General features: G+C 30.2%; 1 protein-coding gene across 1 annotated transcript in view; it reads left to right on the top strand.

Annotated features, from left to right (window-relative positions):
• LOC115882214 overlaps positions 1-23,654 on the top strand; it is a 101,168-nt gene that overhangs the window by 37,723 nt on the left and 39,791 nt on the right. Inside the window, exons 15-29 of the mRNA XM_030900129.1 lie at positions 795-1,196; positions 2,516-2,701; positions 3,811-3,980; positions 6,694-6,908; positions 8,796-8,958; positions 9,186-9,411; positions 9,964-10,437; positions 11,761-11,958; positions 13,501-13,776; positions 15,394-15,546; positions 16,227-16,430; positions 17,889-18,044; positions 18,205-18,443; positions 19,123-19,438; positions 19,666-19,802. Of these exons, the coding sequence (XP_030755989.1) occupies positions 795-1,196; positions 2,516-2,701; positions 3,811-3,980; positions 6,694-6,908; positions 8,796-8,958; positions 9,186-9,411; positions 9,964-10,437; positions 11,761-11,958; positions 13,501-13,776; positions 15,394-15,546; positions 16,227-16,430; positions 17,889-18,044; positions 18,205-18,443; positions 19,123-19,438; positions 19,666-19,802 (3,515 nt within the window). The remainder of the gene's footprint in view (positions 1-794; positions 1,197-2,515; positions 2,702-3,810; positions 3,981-6,693; positions 6,909-8,795; positions 8,959-9,185; positions 9,412-9,963; positions 10,438-11,760; positions 11,959-13,500; positions 13,777-15,393; positions 15,547-16,226; positions 16,431-17,888; positions 18,045-18,204; positions 18,444-19,122; positions 19,439-19,665; positions 19,803-23,654) is intronic.

Here is a 23,654-nt window from a genome sequence, read left to right as displayed (position 1 = left end):
ATTGTTACTCTTGCGGATCGTATTTATATTTTAGAGTCTATAGCGTCTAGTAGTACGATCTTAAATTATTTATTTATTATATATTATTATTAGGTAATCTAATTTTAGTATAATAAGAGTTAGAATCTATTAAGGATGGTCGTGTAATTGACTTCAGTAGAAGCGCCATGAGAGTACGAGATCACAACGAACAAACGAGTTTTAAATTTGTAGTCAGTAGAAGGGCTATGCGGGTAAAGATGGCGGCCCTTCATAAGGTGGCGTCGGTTCATATCGCCTGTCAGGCTTAAAGTAGTGGGGGTGGCGTTAGCTATAATAACAGATCGGTTTTAACCGGTCCCGGCTGACGCTGCGATGGCTGTTATAACAAGTCAGTTTTAACTGCTCTATTACAGCCTGTTACAGCTAACGCCACCCCCACCACTTTTTAATGACATGCAATATGAACCGACGCCATCTTATGAACGGCTGCCATCTTATTTTTAGTGAACTAATACCCGCATAGCCCTTAATTTAGCTGTTTGTTTTTCAAGAATCTCATTCAGATAAAATAGCAGCTTGGAATTAAAAAAACAACTTCTCTCTTGATATTTACATGGAATTAGAGGATCATGCAAATGCTAGTTTTTCAATTTCACTGATTTATTGAAGTTTTTTCATTCTAAGAAATTTCGAAGTGTTCTAATTAAGCTGGATGGTAAATATTGAAATTCTTAGCGATCCTTCCGAGCACATTTATCTTGAACAAAAACGGCGCGAATGACACTAATTTTAAATCGTTTATTGTATTTCAGAAGAGCGGCAGTCACATGGAATTTAAAGTAGCCCTAATTCAATTTCCCGTACCTTTAAATGATCCAAACTTAGATTTTGAGAGCCTGAAATTCGATTTTATGTTTTCCCATAAGGCATTTACCGATAGCAAACACACCATTAAAGCACTTGCGACTGTTAGTCGGAAATCAACTAATTTAGACATGAAAGGAACGATTTTATTCGAAACTATTAACGCCGACCTCAACGTCGAATGTATTGTAAACTATGGAAATAACAAGCAAGTCGCTATTACTGTATTCTGGTCACATCCACGAACAACATTGGAGGAAATTAAAGCTTATATTAATATTACAGTTCCAAATTTTACTCCCATGGTTATAAAACTGGATATAAGTGAAAAACAAAGCAAAGACTACAGGGTAAGCCATTCGAGAAAATTGTTAGTGTACAGGGTTTCCGATTTTGGTTGAAATCCTGTCTATTCTACGAAAATAATATTTTTCAAGATATGAAATAAAGTTATGTTTTCTTAAATAGAACACAGGGAAAAAATAATAAGTCTATTTTTTGCTAATAAAAAATTGGACAATTATAATGGTGGCATTTAAAAATGGGACAAACGACAAAAGTCCATGCCTAATTTGAATTAAAAAAAACTTTCCTGAACATTTATCGTTTTTGGACACTCGTCGTTTTTCCCGTGTGCTCTTCATATGATCTGGCTTGCCATGAGCTAATCAAAAATATATTATTCTATATTTATCTTCACTGTTTACTGCAATATTTCAAAGATTTCATTAAAAGACCATTTTTGTTAATAAGTCGTGATTGATAATAAAAGAATCAAAAAAATTATTAAAAGTACACTAATAAGTTCTTTATATATCAGGGAAACTTAACATCCTACCGCTATCTACCGGACCTTTTAGACGATATTCCTTTAGCTAGTTTACGGGAAATATATTTTCAGCACGATGCGATGGGGCTCCCGCTCACAACAGTTTAAAAATAAAATATTTTAGCCCCAAATAAAATTTTAATATGTGTATAACATGGCACTAAATATCATTTTGATTTTTTATTATCTATCACGGCCTACTAATAAGAAAATAATATTTTATAGTAATTGCAGTAAATGGAAAAAATAAATATAGTGTTATATATTTTTGAGAAGCTCATAGCAAGCCGGATTATACGATTTTTATTATACACGGTGTTTGTTCTATTTGAGAAAACATAACTTAAATTCATATCTTAAATATTTTTTTCGTAGAAAAACAGACAACGCCATTGTTCTTCAAGAAACAGTTTTTACCTTCTCAATACCTTTCCCAATAACAGAGATACGGGGGGTGACCTAAATTGCAAAATTTTCAAAGATCCTGTAGCTCAGAAACGAACAGGGCTAGGAAAATTTTGTTTACAGCATCTTCGTTTGCCAAAAAAGTGAGAGAGATTTGTGCGAACCGCATTCTTCTATCTTCTCTATTAATGGAGATACCGTATGATTTTAATCAAAAAAGAACACCCTGTACACGCATTGTTTAAAAGTAGTAGACAAAAATGTTTCATTAGTCATCAGTTATTTTGGTCTTTCAATGTCTTAATCCAATATGTAGTGTACATCATTTCAATTGTCCTGACGAACAGCCAAAATCATGTTTGTATAATGTCAATGAAAGTCATAATGCAAGATTTTATTTCATATTCTTTAAACACAACTGTACATTTCAAATAGATTGAGGTCCGTGGGACTTGGTTCAGTGGACACAGTGCTCACGCAGTGGGCTCGTATCAAGATAAGAGCAATTCTGCATCATCGAACCATCATGTAAAGTTATTTATTACATCTCCAAACTTCAAAGACATCAATAGTGATTTAATATTTTACAGGGATAATGAAGAAATTAAATTAGATTTAAGGGTAAGTGAACATTTTTTTATTTACTTTAATACTATTAGGAAATTATAATAAAATTATTTTTAAATATCACTTAACCTTACTGCTAAATTTCAGAATGAATATACAGGTTGTTAACTAGACAGTTACTTATAGGGGAACAGAATGGCAACACTGCCTATTGAGAACGCATGCACTTCAGCAGGTATTCTGCCGACTCGTCCCGTCGCGTCGTCTACCGACGAGCGGGCCGAGGTTGCCATATTTCAACTATAAAGCTCTTGCCGCGAGTAATAAACAAATTAACAACCTGTATATTTGAAAATGTAAAGTAAGAAGCTTAACACGTAAAACAGATATTTTATTGGAAACGTTTCAACAAAATTATTGTACAGCATTTCAAAACTAAGAGAAATTGAATATGTCTACCTTTTAGTAGACCGAATTAACTACTATTGATATTACTACTTTTCCATACATATTTTTAGTGGACTAGATTGTATTTGAAGGGACCAGAGGAACAACTAGAGCCAATTTTAAATTTTATGATTTTACAATATTATGGTAGATCTAACTGGTCCCTACAAAATATATAAATTCTGCAAGACAATAAGTTGTTAAATCCTATGATATATGCCTAGTAAAATATAGAATACACGGAAAGAACCTGATAACCACCAGCCGTCCAGTGCTCTCCTGTAAATTTATTAAAATGGAGCTTATCATATTTTTCCCCTGGACCCTCATTTGTTAAAAGGTTGCATCACATCAATTGACTTTTTTTCATATGAGTTAAAAAAATATAAAAGTCAAGTCTTAAACTAGTCAAACAGCATTTTCAGCAGGGCAGAAACAGATTTACCAGTAAGCCTCTGTCAGGAGGAACAGACAACTAGAATAATGAGAAAATGTCTACTTTAATTATTAGGAACACGTGGCGAATGGCAGTCCAACTCGGACAAGAAGTTTAGTTTGCTTACCTACCTTAAGATTCAACTCCCATATATCTCTGTCACCCTTTCAACACGAATTATTACTTTAGCGTAATCCTGGAAAAACTATCACGACCTTTCCAACATTTGATAAAAATATGCTTAATAATATTTAATGTGTTAAAATATATGTTGTTTCAGGCTATTTATGATGAAAAGGATTATCAAATTTTCTTAAACCATAATAATACGTCAGAGGAGGAGATGCAAACCAATATAAAAGTGAAATATAAGACGAAACTCTACACATTAAATTGCATTGTTGATACCGGAGACTATTATAAAATTACTACGGAAATCCATATTGATCAGTAAGCTGTATTAAATTATATATACTTCTAATTTTTATACAAAGCCTTAAAATAAAAAAAAAGAATTTCAATCTATACTATCTCTTTATTATTCTATAGGCTTGGTGCATTCTCAGCCGCTGCTGCCACCATCGGAGAATGTCGTAAATAACTAGTACTTACAAATACACGGGTTTAAGTAGCAAGAATACGAAAAATTTATTATTTAATTATTCTAAAAGTGTTAGGAAGTATAATTTGTGAAAATTCTAAGAATAAAAAAAAGTAAATATTTTGATATCTTCAGAAGGTCTAACTTGTATTATAATTTATTATTCCAGTTAAAAACACTTTTTAGATGATTTCAACTACGGTAGCGAGCATTAGTTTTAATCACCGGTTTTGCTAGTGGGTAATAATTGGGGCTATTTCGGCTATGACGAAATTTTTTAAAAGTACATAATTATAATTTTAGAAGATGTTCATAAAACATTTAATCGCTAGTTAATTAAAAAGTATACCTACAATAAATATTGCAAATTATATTTTATCCTCTCATAGTATATGTCTATTTAATTTTTTGATTATGTAACGAGCACTTTGTTTACTCACTTGTTTCGTCGAACTGCTTGAATCCATTTTTGCTTTTGATCAAATCGGTGGGAGAAACTATGAAGCTACAAAATGTTGTTTCGGGAGAGTTGAATATCCGGGAAAGTTGAATTTTTGAATATTATTGCGCCCAAAAACGCCCTAATTACGCTCTCCTTTACGCGTTAAGATTTTTTTCGGCAATTTTATTTACATTTGGAATTGTCAAAACACAACACGACGCGACGCGACGCCTAGTTCGAATTCTTTTTCACTTATTTTTTTCTACCCTAAACAGCATTACATCACACAAACCTCGTACCCCATAGTGTTTTATAGTCTCAATAACTGCACTAGCAAAAAACTAAAACTTAAATATTATGACAAAACCAAGATTGCAGTATTATTTTAATGCGATCAACATAACGGCGCGGCGGCGTGAAATATGTACTGATAATTTCTGATTTTTGCCGTTGAAGCGCTGCGGTCGGAATTTGTTGAAATCAACTGAAATGCACCAAGCCTATTCTGAATTTGCGATGGTCAGTACACATATGTATTTTGTACTGATGTCTCGTTTAAAAACGGCTTGGAAAAACTTGAACACAGAATAATATGTTTATAATTATCTAACCTTTTTTTGACACGCACAAAATTTAACTTCTTCTCTATATATATAACACAGTAAAATCTCGTAACTACCATGATATAGTTTTATGCAGGCCATGCTAACGTGTACTATACAGGGTGTACCATTTTCTTGTGTTTTATGGGGTTTCTCGTTTATGACCCGACCTTTCCAGTGGAGGTGTTTTATCTTTTGGATTACCTAATAATTGTTGTAATTTATTATTAGCACTATACACAAGTTTATAATTGACATTCTTAAAAATTCCTTTTAGACCACGGGATAACTCTCTATCAAACGGTATCGAAAAATATTTAGACGTATCTTTCTCCACTTGAAAAGTCGAATTTTCAGAAATCATTAACCTATACCTACGTTTTCCAATTAATTTATCAACTAGTGAAGGAGAATATCCATTACACTCAGCTACATTCCTAATGTAATCTCTTTCTATTTCATATCTTTCGTTGGAAAGTGGGAAACTAAGTAATCTGTAAACTAAGAAATTTAAACTAGCCATTTTATGTTCAACACTATGATGTGATTCATTAGGAATATATCTGCGCGTGGTCGTATTTTTCCTATAGATATCAAATTCCAGGCAATTATTAGTATTTCTAATAACTAATACATCTAGAAATGGTAATCTGTCGTTGTTCTCAATTTCATGCGTAAATTTAATGGAAGAAAAACGATTATTTAACTTAGAAATAAAATTATCTATGGTGTCTGAATGTGTGTCAATAACAGCAAAAATATCATCCACATACCTAAACCATACTCTTGGAAAATACTCAAACTGATTCTTAGCCTCCACTTCAAACCTGCTTATGAATAAATTAGCCAAAAATGGAGACAATGGATTACCCATTGCTGTACCTTCCCGCTGTTCAAAAAAATTGTTTGTTAGAGATACAAAAATGCGATTTTTGCATCACTGTGCTACTTTTTTATGAAACTAAAAATGCTACACACAGATTTGTCATAGCCCTCTTAGTTCTTGAAATACAGAGGGAATTTCAAAAATGTTGCATTTTTTGACTGCCCTCGTATCTCGCGGTTATCCTATAACTTATCGAAAAGATTAAAACTGAGTACTGTTGACTTATTATGTAGAATCCAGTGGCGTAACCAGTTTTTCACTGGGAGTTGTCATTTTCGGATTATGACTCAAACTTATGTTTTTTTTAAACAGGACACCCTGTATATTATTTTTTCATTTTACTTGTTTTATTATAAGCTTGAAAAACTCTATGGGACTCAGTTTTCACCCTTTTGAGAAGTTATGAGATAACCAAGATACGAAGGGGGTCGGAAAATGCATCATTTTCAATTTCTCCCTGTATTTCAGAAACCAAGGGGGCTGGGACAAATCTGTGCGTAGGATCTTGAGTTTTATAAAAAAGTAGTACAGTAATGTGAAAACACCGCATTTTTGTATCTCTACTCATAAAAGAGAAACCCCATAACACACGAAATTTGGACACCCTGTACAGGTTTTATTCGAAATTTTAGATTGCGAGATATAGAATTTTCAGTTTGGATTTTTAATGAAGAATTGGAAAAAGCGATGGGTTTTGATATCAATTGGGATTCTAATAGAGATCCCAATCAAAAACTCTTGGTTGCAGCCAATTTTACCAAAGCAGCGGATTTCAATTACAACGCAGATTTGATTGTTAGCTATCCGGGACGCACGATTATTGGAAAATACCAGTTTTTGCTACAAAGTAAGCAGAAATTGTTTTATTAATTGTTGTGCATTATGACCGTTATTTGGGATATTTTATCTCATTGTCATCGAACAAGATATTTCAATAAATATCATCAAATTCGTAGTCACATATTAGTATACACTGTTTTGGTTCATTTATCGTAAAATACTATTTTGTAACTAATTACTCAAAATATATCTAGTTTAATTGATCTCCCTACGCTCTAAACAAGAAAATCAATAATTTTAAACTTTATAATATATATGCATTTTGATATTAAAAAAATCGGGGTTATTTCAGTATATCCGAATACATTCCATTTTAATAATATAAACAAATTTCATAACTTTGAGGATTACGATAGCCTATCTGTTATATAGAGTATTATGCACATAAAAGGGACGCATGCTTACTATATATTCCGTAAAATATGTTTGCAGCTTATAAACAGTTCTTTTTAATTTGTACGAAAAGGCAAAATTAAAAAAAAATAAACAACCAATTTTGTATTGAAATTAAATATTAAATATATTTTTTTATATTTATGTATTTATAATTATTTTTACGCTTTTAATTTTTCAGAAATAATTATAGTGCTCACTAACAAGCTACTATATAAGATATATTAAAAATATCTGCGGTGCATTCAAATGAAACAGTCAAAAATTATGTTAAATATATTTACTTAAATATATTCCCTTTAAATTGTTATACGGGGTGGTCCGAATTGTATTTGGGAAACTTCTACAGATAAAAATAAGTAAAAAAGTTCATATAAATGTATGTTCTAAATTGCTTTGTTTCAGAGATGTAGGGTGTAGAAGTTTCATTTATATTTCAGTTTGTTCCAAATAATTTCTGAACTAACGTTGATATATGGATGAAAATTGGTGTCTTGGTGTTTTTTGACAAGAGAAATTTGATTTCAATGTCAATATGACTTTTACTACAGTGAATTGCTCTCAACAAGAGCCACTGTAACTTCTACTTGTAAGGAGCGCCACCTACATGTTTTTTAACTGTTTCGAAGAGTAATAACTTTTAGTGCGTGCTTGTATAAAACTATTGACTAAAAAAATAGACATTTCCGTAATTTTTATGTAACAAATGGTAAAAATCGCAACGAGTAACCGGTTTCAAGATATTTGGAATGGAAATAGGTAATACATGTCATTTTGACAAAAAACAAATATGTTAACTAGATTTGTTGATTTGTTTGACTACAATTATAAATGTAGGAACTTATTTTTTTAAGCGAATCATGAATTTTACTAGAAAAAAATACGATTAAACAGTTTCTGTTGAATCTTTGGCACAAAAACATTTCAAATTTATTATTTCATGTATTGACTATTTTGATTTCAAATATCTTGAGAATCATTGTTTACATTAAAATGACGGAAATATATATTTTTTAGCTCAGAAGGTGTAATAGAGGTAAGGACGAAAAGTTATTAATTTTCAAAACAGCTAAAAATATGTAGGTGGCACCCGAATTTGTAAGGTCTAAAAACACCTGGACACCCATTTTCTTTCAAATATCGGGGTTAATTCAGAAATTATTTGGAAAAAATCGAAATAAAAATTAAACTTCTACACCCTGTATTAACTTTTTGGAAATTTTCAAAGTAATAAGCGTAAAATGACCACTAATAATAACTCGGTTATTTTGGACTTATTTGAAAAAACGGTAAAGAGAAAATATATGTTTCTTTTATGGATATATACCAGCCCTGAAAATATTTGCACTTAATTGAGACTCACACCCTGTATATACATATTAACAGTATTGTTATTCTTGTATGATAATTTTTAAAATAAATCAAGGAAAACCAAGACGGATTTTATCATCTATATACAATAGATTGTTTAAACCAAAATAAATTAGAGTTCGAATTTTAGAGGGCCATTTAGATATGCTAGCCACAGTCTCATGGGATGACGGCAAATCGCTTTCTGTTAATTTAAACGTCATATACAGATACGAGAACGAAATATTTTTCGAAATATCTTCCAGACTTAACACTCCACTAGATTCTTGGAAAAATATGAACCTCATGGCCACGTAAGTAGTTTTATTTTAAAGCCTTAATTTACCATCATTAAACATTCATTTAATTTTTCTCAGACTAGCGTTATTTCAGTTTAGGTTGCATTAAATTACGCTAATTTATCACATTTTTAATTACAAGCACTTTTTCAAGGCTCTCTGTTTCCTTGGGTCAAGATTGATGTTCTCGTAATTAAATAAGATATTCGCTAAAAATATGGTGTTTTTTTTTGGTATTTTAGGTTTGAACATTTAAACAAAAAGTATAGCTTGAATGGACTTGTAACTTGGAACCCCCGACAAAAAATTGTTTTTGATATCTTCGGTGATCGTATTTTATATCAAAATTACACTAATTATAAGTACAGCTGTGCCTTGCAAAGTACATTGGATCGAATCCCAAATATCAATACAACGTTCTTCCATGAAAAAAATGAAAGCAAATATAATACAAATATACATTTAATGGTAAGTTTAAAGGTATACGCAATTTTATATATTTACAAATTTATAGCAAAGGGCTGAAAAATACGAGTGATATGAAAAAGATATAACGGATTTGCTGAAATCAGCATTAATGGCTTTTCAAATACACTTTTAAACATATGTTGAGTTTCGTACCGATATGAAATAATAATTCTGTCATAAAATTAGGGAAACAGCCAACAGAGATAGCATTTTCACCCTCTCATTTATTAAACATTTTCTCTGAATACAATTTTTTTAAATATTTTAGTTATACTAGATATACTAAATAATTCATCTTTTATTGGGTTGAGGTTCTTTAAATAACGAACCTCAACCCAAAAAAAGGGTTTAAAATTCGTTTTATTTAACGAACCTCAACCCAAGAAAAGATGAATTATTTATAGTTAAGAAATGGTTCAAGAAAACTTTGTGCAAATATATATTAATATCTATATACGAAGTAAACGTCAAAAACACCCGGCTTTTTTATAGTAAAGCGTTGATCTCTTATATATTCCGAAGACAGACTAAATGTGTCCTCTCTTCTTTTAGTACAATCCAAAATTTGTAATTGATATTGAGAGCCAATGGTTACTGCAAGCAAACGAGAATTCGTCACAAATTAATGGAACCGTTAGGACACTAACTCCATTCGAGGGCATAAAAAAGGTCACTTTTTTGAGTTCTTTTTATTATACCAACGATAAACACCTTAGAGGGGTAGCAGAAGTCGATATGGATCATAAGAAGGTGCTGGTTGACATGGAAGGCAAATTCAAGTACTTAATGGATAGTATGTTCACTGCCAATTTGACAACTCCAGAAGAAATGTATCAATGTCAGTTTAAGCTATCAAAGAAAGAGCGACATTTTGTTGCTCTCGTCACTTATCCTGCAGGAGATCTAGGCACAGAATTGTTGTTAGTGTTCAATGATTTAACAGACTTCGATGTGAAATTTTTATTAGCTACGCCTGTGGAATTCCTTCAGAAACTTTTAGTTGTTGGAAAATTGCAACCAGGGAAGGTAAGTCGATTTGAAATACTTATAAAGGAAATTTTGTAATATTTATGAAACACTTACTACTTATTACATCCGGTTTATTTTATTGTAATGATTTCTAAAATAGTAGTACATTAATCACATATTCAGAGATTTGTAAGCTAAAGGTGAGTTTATATGCATCCGTAATGCGTCGTCGTAGCTGCAGAGCTGTCATCGCGATCGAACTGTGTAAACGGGTTCCCTTTGGGGGCGTAATTGTTAAAAAGAGCGTGACATATTTTGTCATTTAGATTGTAAAAAAATCTTGTAGTTTATTAAAAATAACTGTAACAATCAAATTAATATTTTCATTAATATTAAAAGGAGTTGATAATGGAATCAAATAATAAATTACGAGTAATTATTATTCCACCAGTTCCATGTACTATATAACATTATGATTTTAGATAGTTTATATATGTGCAGTACATGCGAAAGTGCCTGGATGTTCATCATATAGTGTAGAAGATGGGGAGCATGGCAAATATTATTCAGTATTTATGAAACATATATGTACCGACTTAAACCTATTTTACAGATGATTGGTCATCAATGTGTAATGTATCATCAACTCAGGGTGGAAGAAAAAATTTAGTTTGTTATTTTCTTTTAGCAAGAGTATTAAATTTAATTTATTTTTAGAATGCAAGTCAAATATTTCCCAGGTAGGAGAGATTTTACTATAACAATTAAATAAACCATCTCCTGAGGAAGATGAGGTGGATCGTTTCTGTAAGTATTTTGTTACTCAATTACGTAAATTGTCCCGTTTATTATAAAATAACAGAAAATAATAAAGATAGTATTTTAAAAAACAAACATTTGTAATTTATTTATCGTTATCCTTTTTCAACTTAGCACCTGTGTTTATCATCTCTTTTTATTTAACGGAAACTCAACTTTTTCCAGCGCTGCATGTGGTATCCCGCCAATTTTCCCCATTTGAAATGAACCAACAGAAATGCACGAAAAAACGACAGACGACGCATTACGGATACATATAAACTCACCTTAATAGAGGTTGATTTCCTATCGATAATGAATCGGTCTAATGTCAAAAGCCAACACAGAACATAACTTCCTGGACTATGCATTCGATTAGTCCCCTACTAGTTGGGAACTGTTACCGCAAACCGAGCTAATTTTAGATCAAGTTAAATCATATACTAAACAAAAAATATATGCAAACATAATAACGTCATTGAATGCTTTTTTTCTTTGTGAATAAGGAGATTGTTATTTTATCGACTTCCCTAACTATTTCTTTATAAATTTAATTGGTTTTGTACACAACTGAACTTTCAGGCAGACTTTCGGGTAGGCTGGAACCCGTTATTGTTAGGATTCTCCGGGGCATGGCATTATGTAAATATCATCGACTTTGAATACTTATACAAGATTTACACACCGATAAAAGATTTTGAGGAGAATGGCCTTGTCGGCAAACTAGTAGTCACAGAAGGTTTAGATTTTGAAATGTCTTTCAAATTATCTAAATATAAGGTAAAGCGTAGGTATATGTATTAAAAACATAATATTTCTATTATAATATTACATTTTATATGTCTTCTATACTAAGGTGTGTTTGTCAAGTGTGAGAGTTCTTAAATATTTGCCACGATTACTGTACTCCTATTATTAGCAACAAACTTGCAAAAGATTTGGAGCAAACACTGAAAATATAGATCCTTACTTATAAATTTTCAGCCCGTGCTTGTGTACCGAAACGCAAACTTTTCCTCAGGCAATTCTCTAACAAAATTTTCTTAATAGATTACCCTAAGTCTGTTTACTATTGGTTCAAAACTTTTCGTTTAATACTAAGCAAATATAACACCCTTACGTTACGCCTGACAAGAGTGCCAACGCATGCTAGTTCATGCTAAATTAAATAAAATCCCTGTTAAAATGCAAATCAGTTTCTCCAATGGTTTTCTTAAACTTTTTTTATTTTCGTAACATTCAATCTAATTTTCGATGTATTATGTTTGGTAGGTCATGAATATTAAATAGTTACTATTATTTTATAGTTACTATTATTTTATATATTATTATCTATAAGATGTTTTAAGGTGAATTTTAATACGATGTTCCTTTTCTTAACTCAAAAATAGCAGGAATTTTCAACAAAACTTTTCTACAAGAATGTTATCCCTAATTTTAATAATACGTCTAAAATATCTAAGCGTATTATCTCCTACTTTTATTCAGATCCATGCTTTCTGTGTCTGTCCCAACTTTTAACGTTAGTATACATAGTATTCATTATAAATCTTCCTTAACATCGTTATACCCAACATTCAGAAAAGTACGTTCAAGCCAAGGGTATAAAATAAATCATAGCTTTTTTAAATATGTTCTCTTTAATCCTTTTTATACTTTTAGACTCCTTTTTCGCCTTTCTACTTTAACAAAATTTTGCAAAAGGTTCTAGCACTATATGTAATTTAAGTAATTATAAATAAAAAAAACTTGTTTTTGTTTGTAATTGTTAAGACCAATAATTTGGTAATTAAGATTATGAAAAAATTAATAAACGAATTTAATAGAATTTTTTATAGCCTGCAGATTATATTTTAAATAAATATATACCTACTCTTATTCTAAATCATTTGCAGTGCTTTTTTGTAATTTAATAAGTAAAATAAATATTTATACTATATAGTATAAATAAGTACTAGTAACTATATATACTAGTACTAATAAGTATAGTGTGGGTAGTTAATATAATTTATTATATAATAATAATAGAAAATCATAAATATATTTAATTTATACATATATTTTTAAAGAAGTATTTTTTATAAAGTTGTAACGTGATACCATCTATCTTTTCTATATTTTTTTTAAAATCAGATATACAATTAGTTACTGCACATTAAATTACACCACAGAAGACGTAGTCTAGATTACAACAAATCAGTGCTGAGAGATTTTTTACCAACTGTTGCAACGATTGATTGCTTTCGAAATTGCATCAGTGACACTCTGGCATTGTGAAGTTCAGAAGCGGATTGTTTAAAATTAATTTTTGATACGTTTTAGGTCGGAGTGAAGGTAATTGGGAAACCAAAACCGAAGCCATTAAAGGAATTAGGAATTAATATGAAAAGCGTGTACAATTCGAAGTCCGTTCACGGCACTAGCGATAAAGATGACGAACTTCTAAGTTGGGAAGGATTAATTGAACTAGATGCAATAATATACCCAACGATGAAGGGTGAACTAGAGATAGACCAGGAGGGGCCTTTGTATGTCCTTCAGGCGAAAATCCATATGCCAGATGGCATAGCTACCATATTAGATGAATTCGAATACATTGTGAGTAATTTCACGCCACAAGAATCTCGTTATAAACTATTTTATTGCTATTTATGAAAATACCAATTTGTGTATCATAGTTTGACAAATTATGAATTTTCTACTTAGCTGTAAAGCTAACCCTTTGAATGTAACATAAATATAATTCAAAGAGAAATTATAGAGAAAAGTTAAATTATGAATTATCAGAGTATAATTTGTTGTTAACGTTAACACATTTGCGGAAATTATTGCAATCTCTAATTATATTGATGGTGCAAATGATTAGTTTTGCTACCAAAATATCAAAATATATTTTTTAATTTTCATACTTTATGTTCTGTTATATTCCTAGAGAATAATTTATTAAACTTAAAATAATTAATACTTTTTTAAGTTTAAATCAAACATGTAAGAGAAGAAATAAAAGAATGTAAATTATGAACCGAGTTAATAAGCAAATACCTCTACTATAGCTCTTATCTTTTCATCAATATTATTTTTTGTCTGACATATGCTAGGTAAGCCACTCGTCTAAACTTAAAAATTCTAGGGTTAATTCCCATTTAAGTAATTCCCATAGTTGTATTCTAGAAGCCCTACACTGTTATTATTTATTTATTTAAATTTATAGAAAAAGTTCATTCATAATTCTGCTTGTATTAATGATAAAATAAAATATGAAATATCTTAATACCGTGAATTAAAAAAGATACGTAAATATTTTTGCCCTATAAAAAAATAATTATTAGTTACTCATTTACAAAATAATAATAAAATTTCTTTATCTCGCACAAAATTTCGCTTAGTTTTATCAGAGCATGAAAAACTGTATTAGAACGAACATTGAAATACCATTGTTTGTATACGAAGAAAATAATAACGTATAATGAAAAAGATAAAACGTAAAATAAGATCTTATATTTCAATTACCTAATTTATTTTACTTTTGCGTTACGGTTAATTTATCTTTAATTTAATTGTTTTAATACTGGGATAAATATATGATAATATCATTTCCGCTGGATGCTTCTGGGCTGTAAATATTTCATAAAGAGATCGTAGAATTATATAAATACATTTCACATACAACAGAGTAAATTGTAAATATATAAAATATAATATAAAAGTAAGAAGCGCTAATTTAGACAATAAAAGAAAAATGCTGCACTAACGACAGAAAGATGGATGCTTAAACACGTACGTGTGAACCTACTTTTAAATTTTCTGCTTCAGCATAACGTAAATTTAGTGAACCAAAGTTATTCCGTGGCGAAACTCAAAAATACATTTTAAAGAGACAAAGAGGTCGACAAAAATTTTAAAGTATCGACCCATGCAGAAAATTTTAATTTTGATTTACAGATGTACTCACTGAAGCATAATGATTTCATATTATTGTTTTAATACTCGTATTATTCATTTAGTAACAGTGTATTTGCTTAAATGGTGTATTTTTCAATAAGTCGAGTACATAAAAGGCCTTTCTATATTGTCGAATATATTCAAAATAATCTAAAATTGGCGAGAGTGGTTTCGGTTCAAAAAAAGTCGTAAATTAAAAAATATTCAAGAAACGAAAGATAATGTTCACCATAAATCCTTTATCTTACTCTGCTTGACTTGCTTATTTTTCAGGATATATTATCAATGAGCAATGGCCTAAAAATTGTGACTCCCTATAAAGCTTTGAAGACTATAACTTCAGACTTTAAGCTACACGTTATTCAAGGACATACCTATTTATTTAAACTAGGTGTAATATATCAGAATGGCACGGACTTTATCAAGGTAATGTTTATATTGGGGTTTCTAAATGTAGGTTATTGAGTAAAGGAGGGTTATTGAATTTGCAACATTTTTAAATATACTGTTTAACATTTATTATATAAGCAATAACCTTAGTTTTAAATGAAGTGAACTGCAAATGGACAATTATTATATGTTGGCTTCTATAGTTGTTCAATTGAAAATTATTCTTCTCTGTCTGTATTAGAAATTAACAGAGCTTAACTTAATAATTAACCCTTGTAGAAGTTAAGTACCTTCAGAGCCTAACTATTAACCCTTGTAGAAGAAAAATTCGCTCTTTGTAAAAAATTATCCACAGTGTTTTAAATTCTAATATCTTTAGTATTAAAAATATTTCGTAAAAATAACTGGCAGAAAGTATAATTTAATTAAGGCGCAATGGATTAAATTGACATGTTGTCATATTAGACAGAATTTTTTAAGACTTTCAGAAGCATCTTAATAAATCGAATTTAAAATATTTTAAAACACATTTAAGAATGGAATATGATATAGAGATTACTGATTTATTATTACGTATCGTGCTATTAAAAATATAAGACAATGCAAATTTAAAAAACGCCTTTTACTCAATGTACCGTTTTGTTTTTCCCGTAGTATTTTTAAGGCATTAAAGTACCAACAACTAAAGTTTGTCGCTGTCGTTGTTGTTTTTTCAGACAGGAGTTTTAACAGAATACAACTCAGACGGAAGGGATATTGACGAAAGAATTTACAACGCCACTCTTGAAGTAAATACCCCCTTTAAAGCTTTTCCAAAGTTGAATTTGTTTGGGGCTTTTGAAACCGAGGAGAATTTTTATCGCACTAAGCTATTATTCAACACAAATAGGAGCGATATATCTTTGGACGCTACCATAGAAGTAAGAAATTAAATAAGCGCTTTGTGACTTTTAAATTGAATAGCTTTACTATATGGTATGAGACCAACGTTTTTGGTTAGATCAGGAATAAATATCAGATATACGTTTTATTTTATCTGCACTTATCATCAGCTTGTTGCAAAAACCAGATGCATTTTTTGTGTACCGAAGTGTCCTCGAAATAGTAAATTTTTAAAGATTTAACGCTGAACAAAGCCTATTTATTTTTCGTTAAAAACCAATATCAATATACGTGAGATAAATGAAATTATTATTAATGGAAAACAAATATTTCCAAGACCAATCATCAGTCTTTTATCATCATCATTTTTAGCTTGTTCTACCAATTCTAATTATGGTTGTAGTAATATTATGGTTCCATCTCAAGTTTGGTTTTCTTCTAGGTCACCTCACTTGAGGGATTTGATTCTGTGGATGACACCTATTACCCGAATCTTTTGTCGTATCCACTCTATTGTTTTACGATGTTTCTTGCTTTTTTCCCAGCATACCAGCGCTATGCGACCTGCAGTTAACCAAAGAAACCGTATAATGTCCGTTTTAAGTGTCCAGGTCCATAGGTCATAACTGGTAGTACACATTAGTCCAATGCTTTTTTTCTAGATAAAGTGGCATTCTAGATTTGAATGTAATTGCGTTTCTATTGCTACTTTTGTTCAGTGCTACTTTTAATCAGTTTTTTAACTATTTATTATATTTCTCACACCACCATTTAATAGAATCACGTTTTCAAAATGAAATCCACTCTATCTACTAGAAATATGATTGAAATATGAGCATTCGCCATTATATATTTTTTTATTGTCATTCAGACAAATGTGAGCAAACTTTTTTCAAATCTGAATCTAGATATTTTAGTTTTTTGACGGTGAATCGTGACCTGTAATATTTTATTCCGCTGTTGTTAGTTATCACTCCAGACACTTGAGTGGCTATAATATGGCTCCCTTGGGACCCCTCTTACCGCAGTTCTGCATCGATTGTCTGCCAGGGATGACGTCGTTCAAGACACCGCATTAAGGTTTTCTTTGGTTCAGAAACTTTCTTGGATTTAATTTATTGGATAACTTCAACTTGCGCTTTCTTCTTTTAGTGTGACTGATAGAACATATACTTTTAATTATCCTAAAGTATATTATTCTTAGGTGATATGACTCCTTTATGTTTCATTGCAGACCTAAAAAATTGTAATTTACTATGTATAATATTTATATGCGAATATTGAGATTAAATATTAGTTTATTAAATACTAAGTTGAAATAAACATCAGTAGTGGAACTGGATTACTATACATTTATAGGTCGTTTTAAAAAAACCTGTACTCAAATGGTGATTTTAAATTCGAAAAGCATTTCCCATAATCTTATAAATTTATGATGAGGTTTTAAATTTATACAAAGAAATTTTAAAAATATATTTAAAACTAATAAATTTCAGGTAGATGAAGGCTGGGCGAGTTTAAGCTCCGAGTTCCATATTAAGACACCTATTATCGTTATCCCTCAGTGTCAATTAAGCATCGTAAAACTGCTATCATCATCAGAAAACTACGTCGAATTGCGACTCAAAGTTCCCGAAAACCTAAAGTCGGAAGTAAGTTGGTAGAGATACTAAGATTCCATTTCGTTTTTGCGAAAAATTAACCAAAGCATAAAAGTGTTCTTATCATTGGCGTTAAAATTAAAAACGTTAAAATGAAAGTTAACTAAGGTGTGTAATTTGATCCTTAGCCGTAACCGTGCTAAATTTTTAGGTTTATTTCAGAACTTCTTGGCTCATCAAATCTTTGGATCAGTTTAAAACTACTTTCCAACTCGAAACTCCTTTCATGGGTCTTGAAAACACTAGTGCCGGTGTGGATTTCTTATCTACAGACATAAGATCAACTTTGTTAGCTTCCGCTCACATTAAACCTATAGATATTGAACTTAATTCCACGCTACAAGGGGATGTTTTAACAGCTCAATCAGTGTTACAACTTGATACTAAGAGGTAATATTTTTTTTTATTAATATATTATAATATTATATAATTAATTTCCTATGTTTAGTTAGGTAGAGACAAATGTGGATTGTCTCCAAATTTAGATTAAAAGTATTAACATCAAATTAAAAAATATCATTAGATTATATGTTGAATTATTATAATGAAATTATAGCTCAAAATAAATGTTCGCAAAAAAATACCGTAAGCGCTTTTTGTTTCTTGTTACAAAAAAGGTAATATTTAATTTTTAACACCCTGACACTTAGTTGAAATTAATCTGGAATGTATTCTGCCGTACTTTGGGCTACAACAAATTTGAAAAACCAGTGGAAAGTTTAATTTAATTCGTAATAAAGCGGTGTTTGGAAGAAATAAAATTTAATCCTGCTTCCACGAATCTCTAATCTTTTGTTAATACTTTTTCATTGAAAAGTTTACTGTGTAACGCGTATCCTCACTTCAAAGCGATATGTTCTTGTTTCAAAATTTTTAATAAAGAAATATTCTCTTTCCAACTGAAAATTACGAGGAATGTAATATAATTTTAACCAATCCTACATGTTCCGTTACTAGAACAAAATATAACTATTTTTGAACGATTTTAATGTGTAATGAAGCTTAAAAGAATATTAGAATTTCTTGAAAAGAAATATATTAAATTGAACTCCTCAATATTTGTTTTTAGATATCCAGTGAATGTGAATTGCAAAATCTTAGCACCGACTCCAAATCAGCGTGAACTTGAAGGGACTTTATTACTCGGAGATAAACTATACAATATAAATGGAACCGCAAATGTTATAGGGAGCTTACCCGTAAAACTTTTAATCACTTTTATTCCAGAAGATAATAGCTTTCCTTTGACTTTTCAATACGATCTCGAGAAGACGTTAAAAGGCTACGAATTAGTTGGTTTTCTAAATTATTCGAACAGATTTACCCATTTTAAGGGTGACGCCACGACAGACAATAAATTATATAACTGGAATATTAATTTGCAGGTACTTACATATTTTCTAAAGTATACTCCTTTAAACAAACATATTTTCTTTACCGCCCAAAAGTTGAAACATAACTTTAAATACCTCTACAAATTTTAATTTCAAAGATGCTGCAACTAAAAGGACAACTACCAGGCCTAACAGAGTTTTTTTTTTAACTTGGATCTTTTTGTATATTTACTTCACTTAAATATACTGCAATTGATTTACCTATACCGTTTTTTTAGGTGGAACCTACGAATCCTGCTCAAAAAATGAAAGCATCTATTAACACAAAGTACCTCGATAAGATGACAAGTTTGGATGTTGCACTTGCAACAAGTATACCCAATTTTGAAAATCCCAAATTTGGTCTTAGTCTAAAGTAAGTATTCGTTGTATTAAATCATATGAATGTAACTATTAACAGTAATTCATACAGGGTGGCCCATTCACTAAGTGCGAGGAAGTTCAATAACTTCGTCGTTGTCGAAGGTATGAAAAAAAGTTTTATACAGATGTTGTATGGTTTATAAAGCGCCATATCCTAAAAATATTTTGTTGTATATAGGGATCGCAAAAATGTATGATGAAGTTTTAATTTTTTTATATTGCAACCCCATTTTTCTGTAGATAGTGGGATTCAGCCTAAAATTCTGCATATAGTACACTATTTTTATTTGAAGCTTTATGCGGTGTTGCCATTCTATTTCTTATATAAATTGCTATACAAATTATCACTATATAAAACTGCTTAAATACAGTATATCCAAAAAGTAGTTAAAAACAAGGGTAAATTTATTAATATTTATTAGCTAATATTACAATTTATATTACCTTATGCAGGGTAATTTTTAAAAATGCTATATCTATTTTTTTTAAATGCAACACTGTATACTACTTTAAGTTTTCTTAAATATTTAACGCATTCGCAGATATTCGCCGGTATTATACCGGGTGCGTCTCAAAAGTGGCTCACCCTTATAACTTTTTTATTTTTTCAGATAAAAAACGAGATTTTGTATATTAGTATATGACATAAATTGGGATTGATTGACGCATTCAATTGTTTTTTGCCACTTCCTGTTTCACCGGAAATGACTACAACTTTTGATTTTTAAATGGCACCTCCGGTATATTTTTACTTTATTCGATAGAAAATGATATTCTGAATAGAATGACGTATCATATATCAACTTTTGACATTCTCGCTTAATAAAAAATTGTATTTTAAATTTCAATCTAGAGTGCCATGGCTATGATAAAAACTAAAAATATGATAGGCTCCTTGATTAAGAATTAGTGTTTTTATACTAATTCTTAATCAAGGAGCCTTGGAAAAATAGATTTGATCGCCTAATGTTTTTAGTGTCTTGTCCTGGCCGGTTAAAAAATGCCCAAATCGTATTTTTAATCATATCTCAATTTTTTCGGCTCATTAGCATATTTCGAAAAAGCATGTGAAACAGGAAGTGGTCGAAAACAATTGAATACGTCAATCAATCCTAATTTATGATATATACTAACACACCAAATCTCGTTTTTTTAACTGAAAAAATAAGAAAGTTATATGGGTGAGCCATTTTTGAGACGCACCCGGTATTAGTAATGACTCTTCCAACAATGAATTTTTATCAAAACCACCTAATATGATCTTTATCTGGTATATTACCGTTGAAAACCCCATAATATATAATATAATACAGCGAATATCTGCAAAACCGCTAAAAATTTAGGAAAACTTGAAATACAAAAATGTTCATTATTTAAGTCTGCATCTAAACGAAAAATAATATACAGGGAAAATTAAGTATTATATAAAATTAAATATTCTGATTTTGGTGACGCCATACAAAATCCTATGTATAGGATAATGTAATATTTTCTTCCCGGATTTATTCTGTTATCCTTGGTGTTTAGGAAAATATAGCAGATTTTAACCACTTTTCGGATATAGTTTTTTTAACCAATCTTTTAATAAATAAGAAAGAGAATGGCAATACCGCATAGAGCTTCAAATAAAAATAGTGTACTATACATTTTAAGAATTTTATCCTGAATCAAACTTTTTTGTGACACCCCCCATACAACAATTTTTTAGGATATGCACTATTATAAACCATGTAACATCTACGTAAAACTTTTTTCATGTCTTCGACAATAACAACGATATTGAAGTTCCTCGCATTAAAGGGCCACCCTGTATGTGTGATAAAGTATAGCACTATATAAGTATGTCATTGTAATAAAAGGTGATTACTGCATCAAATACTATAATTTATCGCCACGAAATAAACGTCAACCAAATTTTATTTATTACGCTTTACAGGTATCATTATAAACTCGTCATTTTGTTGGTCTCCAGACAACGATATATTTCAGTTTATGCGTTAAACAAAACCATTTTACACCGCTTTGTCAAGTAGCCCTATGGCAATATTTCGTCTGAATTTTCTTCTAATAAATTTCTCAAATACATCAGCCATTAAATAGATATACATATGTATTAAAATTGATATAATATTCATTTTTTATATTTTAACTTGATTGTTATTTTTTCTGGTCGTTTTTGATGACGTGGTATTTTTTTACCTCGGATTTTTACGTGCTTTTTGCTGGTTAGGCAAATTTATATTGAAGTAAAAAGCCACTAAATTCTACATATATTGAACCAATAACGTTTCTCATAAAATGAACACATAATATTTACTGATCATTAATTCTTTGGTAGTTTTCTGGCTGTGTATTTGTTTAAGTGAATTGTGATTATCAAAATCGTGTTTAAGTGGCGCGATGGACATATTTATAGGGAACAAGAATGTCTTTGGAACGTAAGCAGTAGCCAATACAAAAATAAAAATGCCCGTGATGCTGCTTAAAATAAAATTTGTTCGGGTTTGAACTTGCCTGGATTAACAGTAGAAGATGTGAAAAACAAAATTAAGATTCTTCGAACTAACTACAAAACAGAGTTAAATAAAATTATAAAGTCGGAAAAGAGTGGTTCTGGTGCTGAAGATATATACCATATATGTATATATACTATATATATATATATATATATATATATATATATATATATATATATATATATATATATATATATATATATATATATATATATATATATATATATATATATATATATATTTCTTTCTTTTTAGTTTCTACGATAATATGTTGTATATCACAAGACATTTGCACACATATTTCACGAACTGCACTACATATCAACTTTCTTTTGCGGGATGCCATTTTTAGTGACTGAAACATGAGTTGACAGTTTTAAAATGATCATATTTTATGAAACAATATGAACGCAAGGCAGGTTCATAAAAAATGATTCATGAAAACTGATTCACACTAAAAGTGACCAGTAAGAACTCGCCATTTACATATTATTATAAACATATCTTAAATGTATTACACTCACCGGCGCGGCAGGAAAAACGGGCATCTTAAAATTTTTATGTTTTTTAAAGTTTTATATTATATTGTGTTCTAGTGGATCGATTTTGATGATCTCTTAAGCAATTTGTAGCTACATTATTTAACTTTTTAGTATCTCTTTCTAAATTAAAAATGAAAGTTCCCATCTGTCAATTATAAGAGAGAACACAAAATGTTATTTTGATGAAATCACCAAAATATCAACATCTTGTTTTTCCCTCGTATTATGGACAGATATGGGAACTTTCATTTTTAACTTAGAAAGGGATACTAAAAATTCAAATATTTAGCTACAAATTGCTTGAAAGACCATCAAAATTTGGCGACTGGAAAACAATATACAAAACTTTAAAATACATCAAAATTTTAAGATGCCCGTTTTTCATGCTTGCGAGTGTATTTATGTAAAGGATAATTGTATTTCCTGGTGTAATTTTAATAATTCATCGCCACCTCTCTTAGCGAACAGGAAAAGTATAATGGTACGTATGGCACCTGATAAAGATAATTAGAGAAAGGCCCTATTTCAATCTAAATATGCAATTCGTATTTAAAATTCATAAGAAAATTTATCTGGAACTGTTATCAAATGAAAAAATAATTAAAAAATTTGCATATGTCCACGGCTTCGGTTCGATAGAATAAAAGAGACGAAACTGCAATTTTGCATTCATCATATTCGGTTAGATTAATTTTGTTTTAATGGTAAATGCTCTATGATGGAAGTAAATAAACCCGCGAGAAACAAAAATACCAATATATATTACTGTAAAAAGTAACTATAAAA

The sequence above is a fragment of the Sitophilus oryzae genome, unplaced genomic scaffold, assembly GCF_002938485.1.
Source record: "Sitophilus oryzae breed Bouriz unplaced genomic scaffold, Soryzae_2.0 scaffold_177_pilon_pilon, whole genome shotgun sequence".
NCBI classification, from domain to species: Eukaryota; Metazoa; Arthropoda; class Insecta; order Coleoptera; family Curculionidae; genus Sitophilus; species Sitophilus oryzae.
This window is presented reverse-complemented; position numbering and strand designations above follow the sequence as displayed.